Here is a 17,619-nt window from a genome sequence, read left to right on the forward strand (position 1 = left end):
CTGCATTTAAAATGAACATTTACCACAAATTAAAGGTATCTTATATTATTAGATATGTTATTATAAAACATGCTTTAGTTAAGGAGTTATTGATATTTCAAATGCAAAATGATGATATAAAACCCTGATAAAAATACACTTTTAAGTATTAATCACTGTCACATGAGTTTGCCTTGATTATAAGAACTTAATATATATTGTTTGATCCTGTAATATGTTAAAAAAAGTAAATCATGCTCCAAGAAATTTGTTATGACTTGATTTGATCTTGAGTTTTTAGGCTTATCAAATGTGTTTTACGGTCACGAATGGAATTATTAAGGTTCCTAACATTTTTTTAATGAAAACAAATTGAAATTTTAAACAAATTAAAATTTATGTTTTAATAGTAAAAATACTTGAAAATTATTATAGTAGACAAGAAGTCAAGTATGCAAACCTAGCCTACCAAGACCAAACATGCTTGGGCTTTTTTATTTTAGAAACCAAGCACGTGTGTCTGTCTACCTTTCTAGAACCACAAACATTTTTTTAAAAAAAATTAAATAAAATTCTTTCTAAATTAATAAGTACAAAGTAATTTCAATACATTTCAAACAACAATATTGATAACTATATATAAGCCTATGCAACAAATTGTAAAAGTATTGCATATATATATATATATATATATATATATATATGAAACAAATTAATTATTCTTTTATATAGTTATAGTTGCATAAAAATTATCAAGACTTGTTTTTTTCTCAAACTTGCTTTCTAAATTATGATTGTTTTTATTTAAAGAATCATACTATTAATAAAAAAAAATTCTAAGGAAATGAAAATTCTGCTTCTAGAAATATATTTCTTTTCTTATGAATTTAAACCATTGAATTCTTGCCAATATTTATTTTAATTACCTTAGATTCTCATTTAAAAAACCATGTTAATAATAATAAAAAAAAACTTGTATTAAAAAATATATATAAATAAGAAAATAAAATTTGAATTTAAGAAATACATTCTTTTCTAGAATTTATATTCGTCAAACTCATACAAATATTTATTCTATACACCAAAAATTAAATATAATTATGAAAATTAATCCTTGGCATTGCCAAGCCTACATAAACTCCAATTAACTTTGAAAAGCCATTTTAACATTTTAGATGTATAATTAAATAACTTAAATATCCTTAAAAATGAGGGGAAAAAAGGTCTTGGGTTTAGAGGCCTTCCTATATTGTACTGATTTGATTGCATAATATAATAACTAAATTGCTCTTAAAATTAAAAAAAAAAAACTTTACAATTAATATCTAGGGGTTATTTTGTATTTTGTTTCTAATGACTTTTTTAGTAATAAGTAATTTAATCAAGAGCAATTCAATCTTTTTCACAAATATGAATACAATTAAAACATTAAAAATGGTTGGTATGTATAAAACACCTGCCAACAAGTGAGAGGTATCCGCACTCTTTGAACAGCAAATGCGATGTCTCTCAATAATCAAATACAATGTTTCATAATAATGTTAGAACACCACATTGTTTTCTTCCATCATCGCCTACATGTTAGGCTCACGTGCATAAAAGTGTAAAAATTAAGCTCAAGTGGACTATTTTTTTATTTTCTCTCCCTTTCAATATGAATACAATTAAAACATTAAAAATAGTTGGTACATATAAAACACCTGCCAACAAGTAAGAGGTATCCACACTCTTTGAACAGCAAATGTGATGCCTCTCAATGATCAAATACAATGTTTCATAGTAATGCTAGAACACCACATTGTTTTCTTCCATCATTGCCTACATGTTAGGCTCACGTGCATAAAGGTGTAAAAAATAAGCTCAAGTGGACTATTTTTTTTTATTTTCTCTCCCTTCTTTCTTCACCTTGAATTTTAAGTCATCATTTTCAAAAATCAAATGTATTCTGTTCATATGTAATTGTATCAATTTTGATTATCATTCTTTTAATTATTATTTATTTTTCTTTTAATGTTTGTTGAAGTTGATTTTAATTTTAAATTTCATCCCTCAATATTTTATTTCATTTAATTTCTTGTATCCATTTTAGTTCTTATTTTTTGTGTTGATAATTTTCTTATTCTTGATTTTTATTTTATTTTTTTCAATTTCATCACTCAAAATCTTGTTTTGTTTTTTATTCAATATGATCATTATTATTTTGATTGTTATTTTTTTATTTTCTTGATTTATTTTATTTTTCAATTTTATTTTTCATTGTTTTACTTCATTTAACTTTTATATCAAATCCGGTTTATATTTTTTTTATTGCTATATGCTTTATTTTTTTAATTTTGGATGAATTGAAATTTTACTTAATGATATTCTTGAGTTTGCTTGTTGTGGGGTCACCTAGTATCATGTCTTAATTCATGGGCTTTAAAGAATAGCACAATTTGATATCGATCCTTTTTTTGTTCTAGATTCTTTTTTTAAAATTATTTTTTTTATTTTATCATTTGAAGTTAGATTATTGGATCTTTAACTTTGAGGTTTTTTTCACTTCTCTTTAAACGAGTTTATCTCAATCTCATATTTAGAGTCGCGGGTTAATCGCGTTAACCTGAGTTAACTCATGGTTTTTTTATTGATTTTTTTTCCAATTTCACTTTTCATTGTTTTATTTAATTTTTTAAGTGGTTATTCAAGTTGACTTGAGTCAATTTTTTTATCCTATTAATGTTTTTTCAATTCATCCTTTAGCATTTGATTTGTTGGTAATTGAGCTTCAAATTTTTTTCCTCTATATGAGTTTTTTTTTTGTTTTCATTCAATCTTTTTTTTTCAAATATGATTGTTGAGATCTTTTAAAAATATTTAGGTATCTTTTCATAATATTAGCAATAGTTTAGTTTTTTTATTAGTCATTGTTGTTGTTTTTTTACATAATATTAGCAATAGTTTAGTTTTTTTTATTAGTCATTGTTGTTGGCTTTTTTATAATCATATTATTAAATTAATTAAGCTTTTTGAACCCATTCGAATCAATAATACAAGTCTCATTTTTATTTTTTTTGCTTTAAAAAGGCTATCATCATGCCTCAATATAATTTTTTTATGTTATAAAAAAATTACCTCGTCTCATGGCACAACGTGAACCATGTATCTTAAAAAAAAAAACACTTTATCAAAATATTATAGAAAATATTGTCGAGGAGCCTTAGGGTTGCACACAGATACAAAAAACTATTCATTGTTTAAGTAGAATTATGATTTTGCTTTCAGAAGAAAAATTTAGAAGGCTTAGGGTTAGGGGTATTTTAGTCTTTTCTCATAATTCATTAGTCATTAAAACATTGTTGAGGAGTATCTGTATCCTTTCAAATTTTCTAAAATAGTAAATTGATTAAATTGCCTTTTAAGTAAAAAAAAATTAAAATTATTGACTGATAATGTTGTCTTTTCATTAAAAAAAATAGTTAAAAAATATTTTTGTCATTAGAAGCAGAAAAAAAATTAGGACATCACCTAATGGTATGTTTTTCCTTTTCATAAAAGTGTTTTGTTAATTGTGTTTGTTAATTTCAAATTCATTGAGGGCATATGACTTTGTTTTAACATGATTAATTAATTTGTAAATCCAAAAAGCTAAGGATATGGGTTGTTCACGTGTTAATAGATTAGGGGTGCATATGCCATTTAAATGATACATGGAGCGTTTCTTAATGGCTTGTTTTTATATTGTATCATTAAAAGCTTTACTGTGCTTTTTTTCTCATGGAGAGACGTGTGTTGACAAATAAAATGTTTATTGATAGTAGTTGTTTTGTTTTGTTTTTCTCTCTTCTTCTTTAAAAAGTACATATTGATCCATTTTTTAGTTTTAATTTCAGTCCTTAACTTTTGGTTTCTAATTTTTTTTCTTTATCTTTTTATAAAAATTTTGTTTATTTTAAATTCAATCATTCAATTACTTTTGTTGAAGTTATTTTTTTTTTAATTTAATCTTTTGATAATACAAAAAAATTTTTCTTTTCTTTTTGTTGAAGTTATTTTTCTTTTTAATCTAATCTTTTGATAATACAAAAAAAAAAAAAATTTTTTGCCTTCTCCTTTTTTTTTTTTTGCGTTAACCCTTATTTTTTTAATTATATATATTTTAGATCATTTTGTGTAATTGATTTTTTTCTTGATTTTATCTTTTAGTATTTAATTTTTTAAAAATTAAACTTATAGTTTTTCATTTATGATGTTTCCGGTGTAATAATTTGAAAAATAGATTTGAAATGTTAACCTTGTTGATTTTTTTGGCTAATTTTTTATTTATTTTTATTCTGATTTTTATTGATACTTTTTTAAATCTTTTTCAAAACAATTTTTTTTTTCAATTGTTATCTCTCTTCTATGATTTTTTATTTTGCTTATTTAGCTATTTTTAAACATAGTTTTTAATTGTTTTTGTATGTATTTAATTTTTGAAAATATTACTTTTATTCATGTATAATATTTTTAATGTTTTATATAGATAAATGCATTTTTAAAAACAAAAAACATTTAATTTTAGATAATATTTTTAATATAGTTAACATAATATAATATTTCTTTTAATGCATGTTTATTTTTATTATTATTTAATTTAATAAAAAAATAATTTTATAATATAAATTCAATAAACACAACCAAATAAATATATTGCCAACTTTGATATTTTATTTTTTTATTTTTACTTTTAGTTATCATTAATTTTTTTATTTACATAAATAACTATCAACTTATTTAATTAAAAAATTTTCTTACATAATTTTTTCAATTTAAATAACTATCAACTTATTTAATTAAAATTTTTTCTTACATTTAGATTTTTTTATGTAAATATACACTTTGAAAAAGATGCATATTTATTTTTTTGGGATAAAAAGTATATAACCCACAGCGGTGGACGGTTAATTGCCAGTAACATCAAATCTGACCAAGATATTATTAAATTGTAAAAAATAATTTTTTCCGGAAGATAACGAATACCAGTCTCACAGGATCATGAGAATCAAACTCTGAATTATAATTACAGCATGGAGTTAATAAATTACAGCATGTCGCACATCATGTGAGACTCAAGGAATGGCATCTCAAAATTTGGGCGTCCTTGCTCCTCAAGGCTTGTTCACACATATTGTACACTAGAAATGCAAATCAAAATATAACCTTGTACCTCAAGGTTTGCTAGATCGTCACCAACTTAGCCACCAAAGAAATATTGAAGCCGCCAAAAATGTTATCATCACCATTCAGCTTCATTCTCTTTCCTTGTTGAAAAAAGCATTGAGTTGTCTCTCCAACTGCAAGCAGGAAGCATTGAGTTGTCTCTCCAACTGCAAGCATAGAAGGAGAATTCTCCATCAAGAAGATAAGACACCAAACTTGGCGGTACAGGAATCCCTAATGACTAGCATAGGTACAAGTAGATTTCAATATCCAGAAAATGTAGGCAAATGAATGATAAACTCTGCTAGAATTCGTGGCAAGCTAGTATAAATTTGATCAATGGTATAAATTTGATCAATAGCTTCATAATGTAAATCATAATTGAAGATTAGAACATGGAAGAGTTGATAATAATGGGAGACTAGGGGGCACATCAATGATTTCAGAAAAGGAGAAGAAAAGCGCATAATTGAATGGGAGACTAGGGGACACCCCAGATAAAAAAAACCCATAGGAATTCCCTGCTAGGCACTGATACCAAGCATTCGTCATACAATACTTAAAACTGTCTTGAAACATTTGAGCAAACAAAACAATCCATTTTGAAAATTGTGATAGCAAGAACCTAAATGATCATATGTGACGGTAACCGAATGGTGGTTGGTCATCTAATCTGAAACCTTTCAATAACAGCAACAGATGACGTGCTTGATAAAAAGGTGGGCTACACACACTCACAAATATAAGATTCGATAGAATAAATGCAACAAAATGTAAGCACAGCTATTTGCGACACGCAAAGAAAGCAAATTCATAAATCCATGTAACATTATCTGCACACCTGAGCATTTTTCATCTTTTGTCTCTGCAATTCCTCAAAGAGGCTTCCAACACTGACAAGAGAAACCAATTTCAGTTTCATACCAAGATCGCAAGGAATAATTTCAAAACTCTTAGTTTTGGGTCTCTCTTCATACCTTTGTTGTAGACCAATAAACTGAGCCTGCAGCTCCTTCTCTCTTGTCCAAGTAGGAGATATCTGCATGTTGTGCAGAAGATCATTTGATCAAATGGTAAGCAACTTTTACAAAAGTGGTACCATCATTCACTCACATGTGACTAATGAGAAACGAAGTTTTCTGTGAGGTAAATTGGGAAATAATTTCTGTCAGATCAGAAAAAAGGTAGAAAGCAACATGATTTGAAAACTTGGCTAAGTAGTGATTCTTTTTTTAAAAAATTTGACTTCAAGCACGCCCAATATTCAAGAAGAAAACCACCGCTAATTTAAGGAAAATTAATGCTGATCACAATTTATTCAAGATCTTTGCCTGTTCCTCGTTGTCACCAAGAAAGAAAACAGTGAGCAATTAAACCAAAAAACAGATAATCCAATTGCTGCCATTTGTAAAAAAAGAAATATGATGCTTATTATTGCTTAAAATCATATGCAAAGCAGAACTTCAAGTACACACCTTATAAATGCAGTACATTTTGGCATTATTTCTATGTTCCAAACACTCTCCCACCAAAAAGAAAAATGCAAGGGCTCAGTACAAGAAAAAAAAAGAAGAAAGAAAAAGGATAACTACCTGCAACAGGTCATTAGTGGCTGCCTCACCAGATTCCACCAGCTTGCCTGCATATAATCAAATCCAAGTAATTATAGTGTGCAGGCCTGATCAGCAACAATAGAAATGATTTTAAAAGATGATTCATTACCAGAGGTTTGTTCCACATACTTGATCAGTTTAAGAATTTCCTCCTGTCAACAATCAGTAGAACAAGTATTTTCTCAAACAATAAATATATAAAAAAACAGGGGAGGGGGGAATATAGAAGAATCAAGAATCATACCCTTTGCAAGGTGTTCTGCTGCAGAATGCATTGCAATGATGGGAGAACTGAGGAAGCTGCAGGGTTTGATATTGTTGCACAAGCCGAACCTCCACCAACCGGGTTGAAACAGCAGTTTGTAGGACCCTGATTGAGAAGAATAATGGCAATGGTTATAAAATGATTGATTACCAGATAAATTTCTAAGTTACTCAAAAAAATAAAAAATAACATTCAAACAGACTCATCTACCACACACACTAAGTCCCCTAGAGGAAAGAATTATGATTTATTGATATTTCAACATCCATGGGAACTAGGCAAAATTTTCATGGTACATAAATTTAACCTCAAACAATTCAAAGACCCAATCTGTCTAGAAACCCTTTATAGTGATAATTCAATTTAACCCAGTTGTTTTCATCATGAGTGGACATATCAAAGGTGCAGAGTTTTTTTACCTGATGAAAAAACAATTATATTAAAGGAGAGAAGGAACAGCTACAACATAGGAAGAACATGTCAATCTCATACAAGATAAAGACAAAGGAGGAACTACGAAAAACACAGAAGAGAGGTAATCAACTGTTATGAGATAGATTTGTTTTTCTGGTGCTTTATGGTCCAATGCTTCTGGGTGTCTTATAGATGTCTCTATCTGACATCCAAAGGGATTGGAGGGTTCTTCAGAATTATCTTTTGAATCCTTAGTATTATGTGTGCAAAGGTGGTCTGGAAAATTGATAAGATCAGGTTTCAAAACATATTACCCTGGTCATAAAATCAAGTGACTAGACTAGAGTAATAATATCTATTCCAAAAAAGCAATTAAGAAGTATTGAATTAGAAACTGGTAATCATACACGGGTGGGCATAACATATGCTTTCAACATTCAAACCTTGTTTCTTGACTGACATCATTGATGCAGGCAAGAAAACAAAATAAGAAAAATAATTTTATTCACTAGGTGTATCTTCTTTCCAAGCACGAAGGATCCTAACTTGGATTTTCTACGATTATTTTAGTCCTAACATCCAGACTGTTAGTTTTACTAGTTATTCTTGAGTGATTTCAGCATTAAGCTTTCATTGAGAACCACTATTTTTAGTGGTTTGTTGCCAATCATGCATGCATATGCTCCATGGTGAGTACTCAATGGCAGTGTTTAACTGCAATCCTTCATTGGACAACAGAGTTACAGAGCATTTGTCATTTTCGTCATCTAACCTGGTCTTTTCATAGAAAAATTATCCAGTTTTTTTTTTTGGCACATGTCATGCAAGTGTATCATTCAATTTTTTGATATGTTCATTAATTTCAAAAAATAGTTTCAAAATTGTTGTTTCCTATATATAATTTTGTATACTCTTGCATAGAGTTTGACAAATTACAATTAATTTAATGTGCTTGATTTTTAAAGCAAATGAAATTATTTTTCTTTTTGCTAAAAGAGTTCTTTTTCATTGTCAGTAGGGTTTATTTGCTAAAGCAGTAACAAATGTTTTTTGAAGCCTTTAGTTTTAAAGAGTCAAAGGTAATGTGGGACAACCAAAGATCCAAATTTGAGGTAATTTTATATATATATATATATATATGCATGCTTGTTTTAAGCACTTGTAAAGTTTGACAATATAATACCATTCCAAAAAGTCACTATATAGGTCGGGGCATGATTAAGAGATCTATCTAATCATATTTATAGTTTAAATAGCTTATAAATTGGCATGCACAGGAAAAAACAGGATTGATGTTTTTTTAACAGCATTCCTTTATAGCATGGGTATTTTTTATTAGTCAAATGTTCTGACATAGTTTGTCTTTTTATATATAATTATGGATTATAAATTGTCTCAAATGCTAAGAAATTTCCTAAATTCATACCATAAAATGTATATTTAGATCAAGTAAGAAGGAATGAAACATGGCACAGAGCATTTTATTATTATTACGGATTCCTACAACCAAAAGACAGTGTAATAGCAATGGCATGTTTAACAACAAAATTATAGAAGGCTGTAAGCTTTGTCCAAGATAAATTCTGATAGCAGACTGACAGAAATAGTTCTCATGCCAACTAGAGGTTGAGTTAGGTTAACCAGTGGTCATAGCATAGTAATCATATATACCTTGGGGCTGAGATCAGCTGAAGTGACCTTAAATCGTCCCTTGCGCTGGACAACTGCTCCTTCTGAAGTATCCTCCACTGCACAAATCAGTAGGAAAAGTATATTCATGCACCATAAACAAGTAATATCATCTCCAATAATATATGCAAATATATAATAAATGCAGACCTATATGTGTAAAGAGAAAAAAAAAATCCAAGAATGAATTGACACACCAGATGAAAGGTTGTTGGTATCCCTCTTCTGTCGATGCAACAATGGACCACTATAGTTTCTCTCAGATTGGTATTTTGGCTGCAGGAGATCCCTACATAATATGAGCACATTTAAGTTACTTTTGAATACTGCAACCAAGATTTTACACATTGATATGGTATTGTCAGAAGCAACAAATGTCAGCTCACTTTCAAGATAGCAGTATATTGCAAATTGAAACAGCCTATTAACTAACATTATAACTTAGAATCATGTGATAATAAACACGGGCTTTAAGACTACTTTAAACAGTAATTTCAATTTTTCTCAGCCCATTTTCCATTTCCTCCAGATCACTAATCATGTTAATCCACCATGACTTCCTTAAAGCACACCCATAAAGCAGCAAACTTTTCATTTAGTGGCATCACAAACCCATTGAACAGCTGGAGCTTTCATCTTGTAGCAACACTTTGATCATAGACGATATTCATTTTCTGCCCAGCCTTCATTGCATTTGTCTACAGAATAAATTATAACTTATTGCTACATTTTCTATGATTTTGTAAGTTAGTCCTTCTAGTTGAAAATCATTAGTCCATAGACCAAATTTGATTGTGGTTTCTTTTTTAAATTTCCAAATTTCCCTTTTCATCTGCATTTTTTGTTTTGTTTGTAGCAAGTGAGATTAAAAAACATTGACTAGAAATGGGCAGTTTATGGGGAAAAACAACAATCATATTACCATGGAAAACCAATGGAAGGACTGAGTGGCAAGCAAATATAAAAATACAGGGATTCAATATTGGGTTTTTAAACCAAAGGGATAGCTAATTATTTCCCTAAAAACAGAGATTAAATAATAGTTTACTTTCTGTTTACATAAATATGTACTGAAGGCATCAGACTTCAGGTGCCAAAAGAAGCTCCAAGCAACCTCATAACAAGGCTGGCACAAATTAATAATAGCTTTAGAACCTATACCAGAAAAAAATTTAAGTTGCCTGAAAAATTTAACAGCAGAAGGATTGAAGAAATTTCAAGTTCTTTTTTTCCAGTTCAAAGATCGATAACATGAAAGAAGTCCCATCACCACAAAAGAAATGGACAGTGAGCATAATGCTTCATGGGGTTGACTCAAAGGCATTTACCAAAACAATTTTTACTTGTATCACATACAAACATTTCAAGACTATCATTCAAAGACCTCAGTGCATTATATCTTAAAGAGTCCTTAAGCTATATATACCAAGAGATAACAAATGTTAAATCTATTTTCATTTTAGACCTCAGTGCATTATATCGTAAAGAGTCTTTGAGCTATATATACCAAGAGATAACAAATGTTAAATCTATATTTTTGTTTACATGAACTCAACATTGTAGTCCTTGATAGAATAGTTAATTTTTCAGGTAACATCTTCTTCTACCCTCAGGGAGTACAGACAAAAAATGTCACATGCCTACTTTGAAAAAAGGTAAAATAAAAAGGAGAACTTTACTTGGGATAAAAACTGACCTGTTTTCATCGCCAATAACCTTTTTTGGAGAAAGGGCATTATCTGGTAATAATGGACCACCCAAAAAAATTTTATGCTCAGAAATGACATGATGTGGTAAAGAACTACTTCGCCCGGAATTCTCACCCTCATTTCTTTCGCTTTCTTGGTCCATGGCACTCGATGACAACTCCATAAGAACCTGTTGTTCACATTCTGTTTGGGAAGTAACCTTACAGTTTGGACTAGTTGCACCCACAGCCTCCTCACCAACATCAAAACAACCTCTGCATCAGATTACATGACAGCATAATTAATATGATAAGGAATATTCATATTTGATCATAAGTTAAGATCACAGAACCGTTGTAGAGAATCCAAAAGCACAACAGTTAATCACAGTGTACATAAATGGATTCTATAATTCAAATAAACTTTTCATAGATTAATTGCCGTTCAATATATTATGTAAAAAACTGTTACCCCCTACCAAGGAGGCAGTAAATTTATTGAAGGTCAAATAATTGGAACTGGAAATGTGAGCCATAAGAGGGAGAGGGAGCGGGTGAGACATACTTAAGTGCTTGAAGAGGTTTACTAGGAAATGAAGGGAGTGAAGTCTCCAAATCATGTAGATCATTGAAGCCATCCTGAAACAAATGAAAGGTGATGTCAACATATGAAAGGATAACCTTGACTCAACAGTAAGCAGTAAATATCTGAGAATCAAGGCAAAAAACTAAAAGAAATCATTATGGGGAAAATAATACCTCCTGACTAGGAGCAGAAATTGAATGATTAGCAATTTTGGGGGGCAACTTCTCAGCAGGAAACCCATCAATGTTGCACCTGTCCATTTGTTTCCCACTCAAATCTGGATCTTCTGCATTTGACATGCAATCATAGTCCTGAATCTGCAGGTAGCAATGGTGCCAGTGGTGATCAGTCAAATTAATGACACAAAGTTTTGTGTACTTTGCCAACTCTTTTCAACAAGTTACTTTTCTAAGCAATCATGCTTAACCATATACACTCAAACCAGGAACACATTACTTACAAGGGCAGCTTGATTTTTTAAATCTTCTAGGTTGAAATTCCAAGCACTGATTCCTCTTATGTACTCTTGCTGCAAAACAGAAGAGTTACTTCACAGTTCTATCAAAGGAGAAATATCCAGAAACTTTAAGCACTCTAATCATCTGTAAGATTTCATACAATACACAAATAGAGACACACACGGCACAAGCAAGCATGCTACCATTTTTTTGTAATGCATAACTTTTAAGAGTAAAGACATTTGTACTATAGGAATATCATTGATGGAAAAGTTGCCCCAGCTTAAAAGTTGCTATTTACCAGAAAAACATCAACCCAAATTGAATTACTTCAACTTTCCAATCTTTAGATCAAATTTGGACATTCCAACTCTGGCATGGATCCAATCACATATTACCATATTCAAAAACAAATTCAACTTATCAAGGCTGAACTTTACGGTGAAATACAAGGAAGATAAAACAGATAAAAATGGTTTGTTTTACTAAATTCAAAATTCAGTTTTTCACATTCAACCTCAGGAGTTTAAAAAAAAATCAGAAATTAATTCGTAACTCATTGGACAATGTTACAATCTGAGGTGGCATGCTTTTGTATGATCTATTGTTTGGTAGTATGATAAGTCTCAAGCTACCAAGTAAGAGTATAAGGGAGTGACCATTCATGCAATGACTGTTGAAGACTTGGCCTTTTAGAGTATTCTAGAGCCTGCTTACCAAGGACATACACAAGGTTTTGCACTTTTTCAGCTAAGGTTCTTCGGACATGCCCAAAATGTATGTTTGTGTTCCCGAATCACAAGGAAGATAGGCAAAAGATGATACTGCATTGATGTCAGTTCATATTTGGAAGGCAGCATAGGGTGAACCTGCTTCCTAACACCCATTCATTATTCATAGTATCATATATCCAAACTACACCATGTTAAGTTCACAAGTAATTTTATCCACAGCCCAAGTTAGGACCAAAATTTTCTAAATAATTGGGTTTAAGCCAGAAGTTAAACCATCAACAGATAACACCTGTGATATTTGCTCTTTATCCCCATAGATGTCCTTATTCTGCACTAGAAGATCAGCCTCTTTTGCCTGAAAAAGTGAAAACAGAAGTCTGAGAAGCTGTACCAAAATTTATACCTTTTTCCATAAGAGAGTCTACGAAACAGAAAACATGAAGCTGGAGATGAGCAAGAGACCTTCAGCATCTTAAACCGTTCCCCTAAAGGAGGAAGACCATCAAGAATGGCCCGAACAAGATAATCATGAGAGCGTGCATTTTTAAAAAAATGGTGCTTCAAAAGCTTTTCTGATGTGGGTCGTTTCTTTGGATCCTTCACTAAGCAAGCAGCTACCATCTCTTTAAATGACTGCAGAAGTGAAACACGTTCATTACAATTCATGAGGAAAAAGAGTCAAATTGTTTCAGCTGAACAACAAACCTTTGAAAATTTTTTGTCTCTTTCATAGTCAAGCCCTGGAGGAGCATTTTGTAAGGTCATCAGCAAAACCTGCAGTAAATAAGGGGAAATATCAAATGTGTGCAACGGAAAAAATAAGCACCAGGAAATGCTTCTGATATGGACAGCATAAGTATCTGAAAAGGAAATTTACTTTCATTGGTGGATACTTGGAAAAAGGAGCATGGCCATGAGCAAGTTCAAGGGCTGTTATCCCAAATGACCAGATATCTGCTCTGTTTAGAGAAACAAGTTTCACAGCAATTTCAGCAAAGAAATTGAGATATTTATGAAGCAAGGAAAAAGAATATTAGAAAAAAAAGAAGAAGCAAGGAAAAAGAATATTAGAAAAAAAAAAAGAAAAAGAAGAGATTCACATCCAACTCACTTAAAGTCATATCCATGCAATTGCTGCATAACTTCAGGAGCCATCCTGGAGAGAAGAAAAAAAGACAATATATATATTCTGATAGCATGTACAGTATTCTTTTGCCTCAGATGAACAGCACTGAGTGTAGGTTTCCAATAGTAATGTATTAACTAAAAGGGAAATAGGATAAACAATTACCAGCAAGGAGTGCCAACAAAAGTATTTCTTGAGCGTTGCCTATCTCCTGTATCAAACATGCATGCTGACACTCCAAAGTCTGCTAACTTCACTGTACCATCAGAATCAATTAAAATGTTGCCAGCCTGCAAAGAGTTAAGAAAGCAGGTAAGAGACACCAAAATATTAATCCCCTAAACTCCAAGGGGAAAAAGTTGACAGAATAATAATACATATGCCATGACATGTGCCATGAGATACAACAAGACACAATTCAAGACCACAAAATTCAGAAAGAATAGAGCTAAGAAACACTGAGCGCAATAATTGAGAAGAAAAAAGTTGAAGACTAGAGGCTAAAAGCAATACCATCCAAGCATATGTTTCATAACTGCACTAGGGAAAAAATAACTTTTTCTGCAAAAACTCATCAGGAACTCTTGGTTTGATGAATCAATAAATCATTGCATGGCACAAAATTTTGCATGGAACTCTTGGTTTCTGTTAATTATTCAATATGTTCCAAGAAAAATGATATTCATACAGCACATTTAATGAAGACAAAAACTGAGTAATTACTACAAACATCAAGAATAACAGGTGAAAGAAATAAGGAAATGCTAAGATGCATAATTGCAAAACACTTACCTTAACATCCCTGTGGATGTGCCCATGCTCATGAATATAAACAAGAGCTTTGAGTGTCTCGCGTAATAATGTAGCAATGACAGGCTCTTCAAAACCTTCTGAGTAAGCAGATTTCATTATATGAAGGCATGAACCCCCAGCCATATATGGCATCACCACCCAAAGGCTATAGCCAGCAGTGAAAGAGCCGTATGCTCGTAATACATTTGGATGATCAATCAAGCTCATTGTCTGTACCTCCCGCCGGATACCATCCTGTATCAATTGGATGGGAAAATGTTTAATATGATGCCAATACAGTACTTTGGGCTCCATTTTCAATGTGATCTAGTGATGCACAACCTAGAAACAACCATCAAAGACACATAAAATGAACCTGAGGGAAGACATGTATAGTTATGCAATGAGTTCTTAAGGTCATGTTTCAATGAAGATTTTAACCAGCTTAGTTATTGTTATAAAGCGAATAGCGGAACTGAAAATGAACCACTGGACTGGGTCATGAAGAATTAACTGGTATGGGGAACATTCTCCTGAGTTACCAATGTTTGGTGCAACTAAGGAAAATTGGTCCAATGAATTTGTTCTCCAGTCAAGGAAAAAAAAAATAGTGCTTTACTAGGACTGATTTGTTTTCCCTGTCGTATCCCACAATGGGAACACATTTCCAACAAGGACCCAAAAGCTTGATGAACAGTAAAGACCTTATGTTACATTGTATTAACCATATTATAAAAAAGAAGACACATCCTGTCAGATTAATTCTATTATTTAAAAGAACAATGGCAATCTATAAAAAAAAAAAAGAGCTATTTTCTAATGCATGCTAAACACCATAAAAATTTTCCATGAAATTTGATTTCCAAGATCACTTGTTTTCATGAAACAGACGGAGCATTAGTTTTACTGTTTATTGATAGAAGCTAATGCAGACATGTGCATAACTGATGTAGGGGGCATAGAAGCATCTTCAGAAAAGGAACAGCAGAAGGCCTCAAGTAAAGTAATGAATAGAACAAGACATAACCATGCAGTTACTCTAAAAGAGAGGAATGCCTTTTTTCTGTACATATCCAACATAGAAATAAAGACGAACATATTAGAATCTAACAAAAATGTAATTCACTTACCAGATCATTATTGCACTTTTCCAGATCAAGAACCTTAATAGCAACTATCTGATTAAATGGAATGCAGAGAGCCCTATACACAGTGGCGCTGACACCTTCACCAATTTCTTCATATAACTTGTAATCTTTTGCATTGACAGGATATCTTTTCTCCGAGACATAATCCATGGTTTGCTCTTATAACACACCATTAACACCAGCTTTACTCCTAAATGTTCCAGTGAAGATAAACAAAGTGTATGAAGAGAAGGTTAAAAGTAAGGTGATGTGAGGTTTCTTCCAATTGGGCAGCATTTCCCCTTTCAACATAAAATATCATATGAATCCAGCAGCTTCATCAACATGATACTGGCCAGGTCTTTGTTTAATGCAGGCAGAACCACTTCAATAAGCCTTAATTATTTTAAAACCCCTGAATTGCACTAACGTTGTCGGATATCTATTAACTATTACAGACAGTTACGGACATTCAGGAGGACTCTGTACAAGAAGTAGTTCTAGAGGCCATCAAAAGAATCCCCAATTTGTTTCTTTCTTTTACACAAGCAAAAAACATATGCTCCAAAGGCCAGCCAAAGCAAGTTGCAAAAACCTCTAATTCAGCAGCAGCACCTCATACAAAACCCCAGAAGGCGGTACCTGTAGGAGAAAGAAATCATCTACGTTCAACAGTTTGCTTTTTTTCAAAAGAAGACTTTCTCTATCTTTTTTATTGACCTTTCTATCCCTTTTCTGCTCTCCTGGCGGTAATCTAACAAGTAGCGATTTTATTAAAAAAAAGAAAAGAAAAGAAGAAGAAGAAGAAGCTTATCACAACATCAGGAAGCAACAATTATCATACAAGACCACAATTTCAAAATTAAGGGGAAAAATCAGTGAATCTGGAAGCATCACATCTAACGCAACAGATTCAGAAAGTAAAAGCAGAGATTTCTAGGGTTTTAACAGTAACAAGTAGTGAAAAATCTGACCTGATTTAGTTAAACCAGAAAAGAAGGACGACTTGAGATTTTTCTCTCTCAAGATCTACCTTAATTTTTGCGATTACGAGAGCTCTGTGTTTGTTGATTTGATTGATAGCAGAGAAAAAAATAATACCAGGAACGACGAGAAAGAAATAAAATAAAAAAGCTGCTAGTAGTATATATATATTTTTTTATTTTTGACTCTTGGTAGAGAGAAGGGCAACTGCAAATGTTAAGGGTGGTGAGTGGGGACCGCCAATGCCCCAGAGATTTTATTGAGTTTTCTTTCTGACCTGTACGTGAATATATCGCTTAGATTTTCCATCGCTAATTTCTCGGGGCACATGGAGAGGGAAGCTAAGAGCATAGCATCTCCCTGTGACTCTGGCCTGTATTTTTCTACAGTCGAGCGTGATTGGCTTGTATTTTTCCCAACTCCTTTCAGCCCGCAAACCCCTCTTGAATAAGCTATTAGTCATATGCACGCAAGCTGAAGCTGTAGAGGAAAGGTAGCCCGCTTTGCGCCGCCTGCCGAGTTTATTTTTTAATATAAAAAACTATGCTAGTGTATTTTATAAAAACAAAAAAATAATAACCAATAATTGGATGTTATAAGATAATTTTATTCAATTGCATGACAGGAAAAAGCAACCGTTGTAAATAGATACAGTTTTAAAAGAAAATGTAATAATGATAATTAAGAAAACACTTGTTTAAATTGAAAAAATAAATAAATTTCATGATAATTTAATATTAAAAAATAAAAATAAAAATAAAAAACAATCTAAAAAATACTAAAATTATCCAACCAAAGATATTTCCCAAGTCATATAAAATCGTAATAAAAGGAAACAAAAGAAAATCATAAAGTCTTTTTTTTTCAAAATAAAAAAATTAAAAGATGAAAAAGAAAAAAACACAAAAAAAATATTAACATATGTTAACTTTTCAAATTATTGACCCAAGTCACTAAATAAGGAGCACCCCTTCTAGAAAAATT

The 17,619-nt window shown here is 31.3% G+C and overlaps 1 protein-coding gene across 2 annotated transcripts; it reads right to left on the bottom strand.

The window, feature by feature from the left end:
• Positions 1-4,912: 4,912 nt before the first annotated feature.
• Positions 4,913-17,023, bottom strand: LOC105141697 (Protein kinase superfamily protein). Of its 2 annotated transcripts, XM_011049005.1 has the most exons (22): positions 16,626-17,023; positions 15,655-16,293; positions 14,525-14,779; positions 13,898-14,022; positions 13,718-13,762; positions 13,484-13,565; positions 13,312-13,380; positions 13,069-13,239; positions 12,896-12,961; positions 11,875-11,943; positions 11,588-11,731; positions 11,394-11,467; positions 10,965-11,104; positions 10,838-10,880; positions 9,339-9,430; positions 9,124-9,200; positions 7,018-7,143; positions 6,883-6,925; positions 6,753-6,799; positions 6,138-6,199; positions 6,002-6,053; positions 4,913-5,294 (listed from the first exon to the last, which is right to left on the bottom strand). In XM_011049005.1, exons 2-22 carry the CDS (start codon positions 15,820-15,822, stop codon positions 5,250-5,252), a joined length of 1,995 nt encoding a protein of 664 aa, XP_011047307.1. In that variant the 5' UTR covers positions 15,823-16,293; positions 16,626-17,023; the 3' UTR covers positions 4,913-5,249. The 2 variants fall into 2 exon arrangements, with proteins under 2 accessions (XP_011047307.1, XP_011047306.1); XM_011049004.1 differs by having other exon boundaries at positions 10,838-11,104; positions 16,626-17,022.
• Positions 17,024-17,619: the final 596 nt, after the last annotated feature.

This window comes from Populus euphratica, unplaced genomic scaffold (assembly GCF_000495115.2).
Source record: "Populus euphratica unplaced genomic scaffold, PopEup_1.0 scaffold126.1, whole genome shotgun sequence".
In the NCBI taxonomy this organism is placed as follows: domain Eukaryota; kingdom Viridiplantae; phylum Streptophyta; class Magnoliopsida; order Malpighiales; family Salicaceae; genus Populus; species Populus euphratica.

Excerpts from the sequence above, each read along its gene's own strand:
- LOC105141697 (XM_011049004.1), bottom strand. The coding sequence starts at position 15,822 with ATGGATTATGTCTCGGAGAAAAGATATCCTGTCAATGCAAAAGATTAC. Across the intron at positions 13,566-13,717 it reads TTGCATGGATATGACTTTAA|AGCAGATATCTGGTCATTTG; the intron begins GTGAGTTGGATG and ends TTCTCTAAACAG. Across the intron at positions 11,468-11,587 it reads TTTCTGCTCCTAGTCAGGAG|GATGGCTTCAATGATCTACA; the intron begins GTATTATTTTCC and ends CATTTGTTTCAG.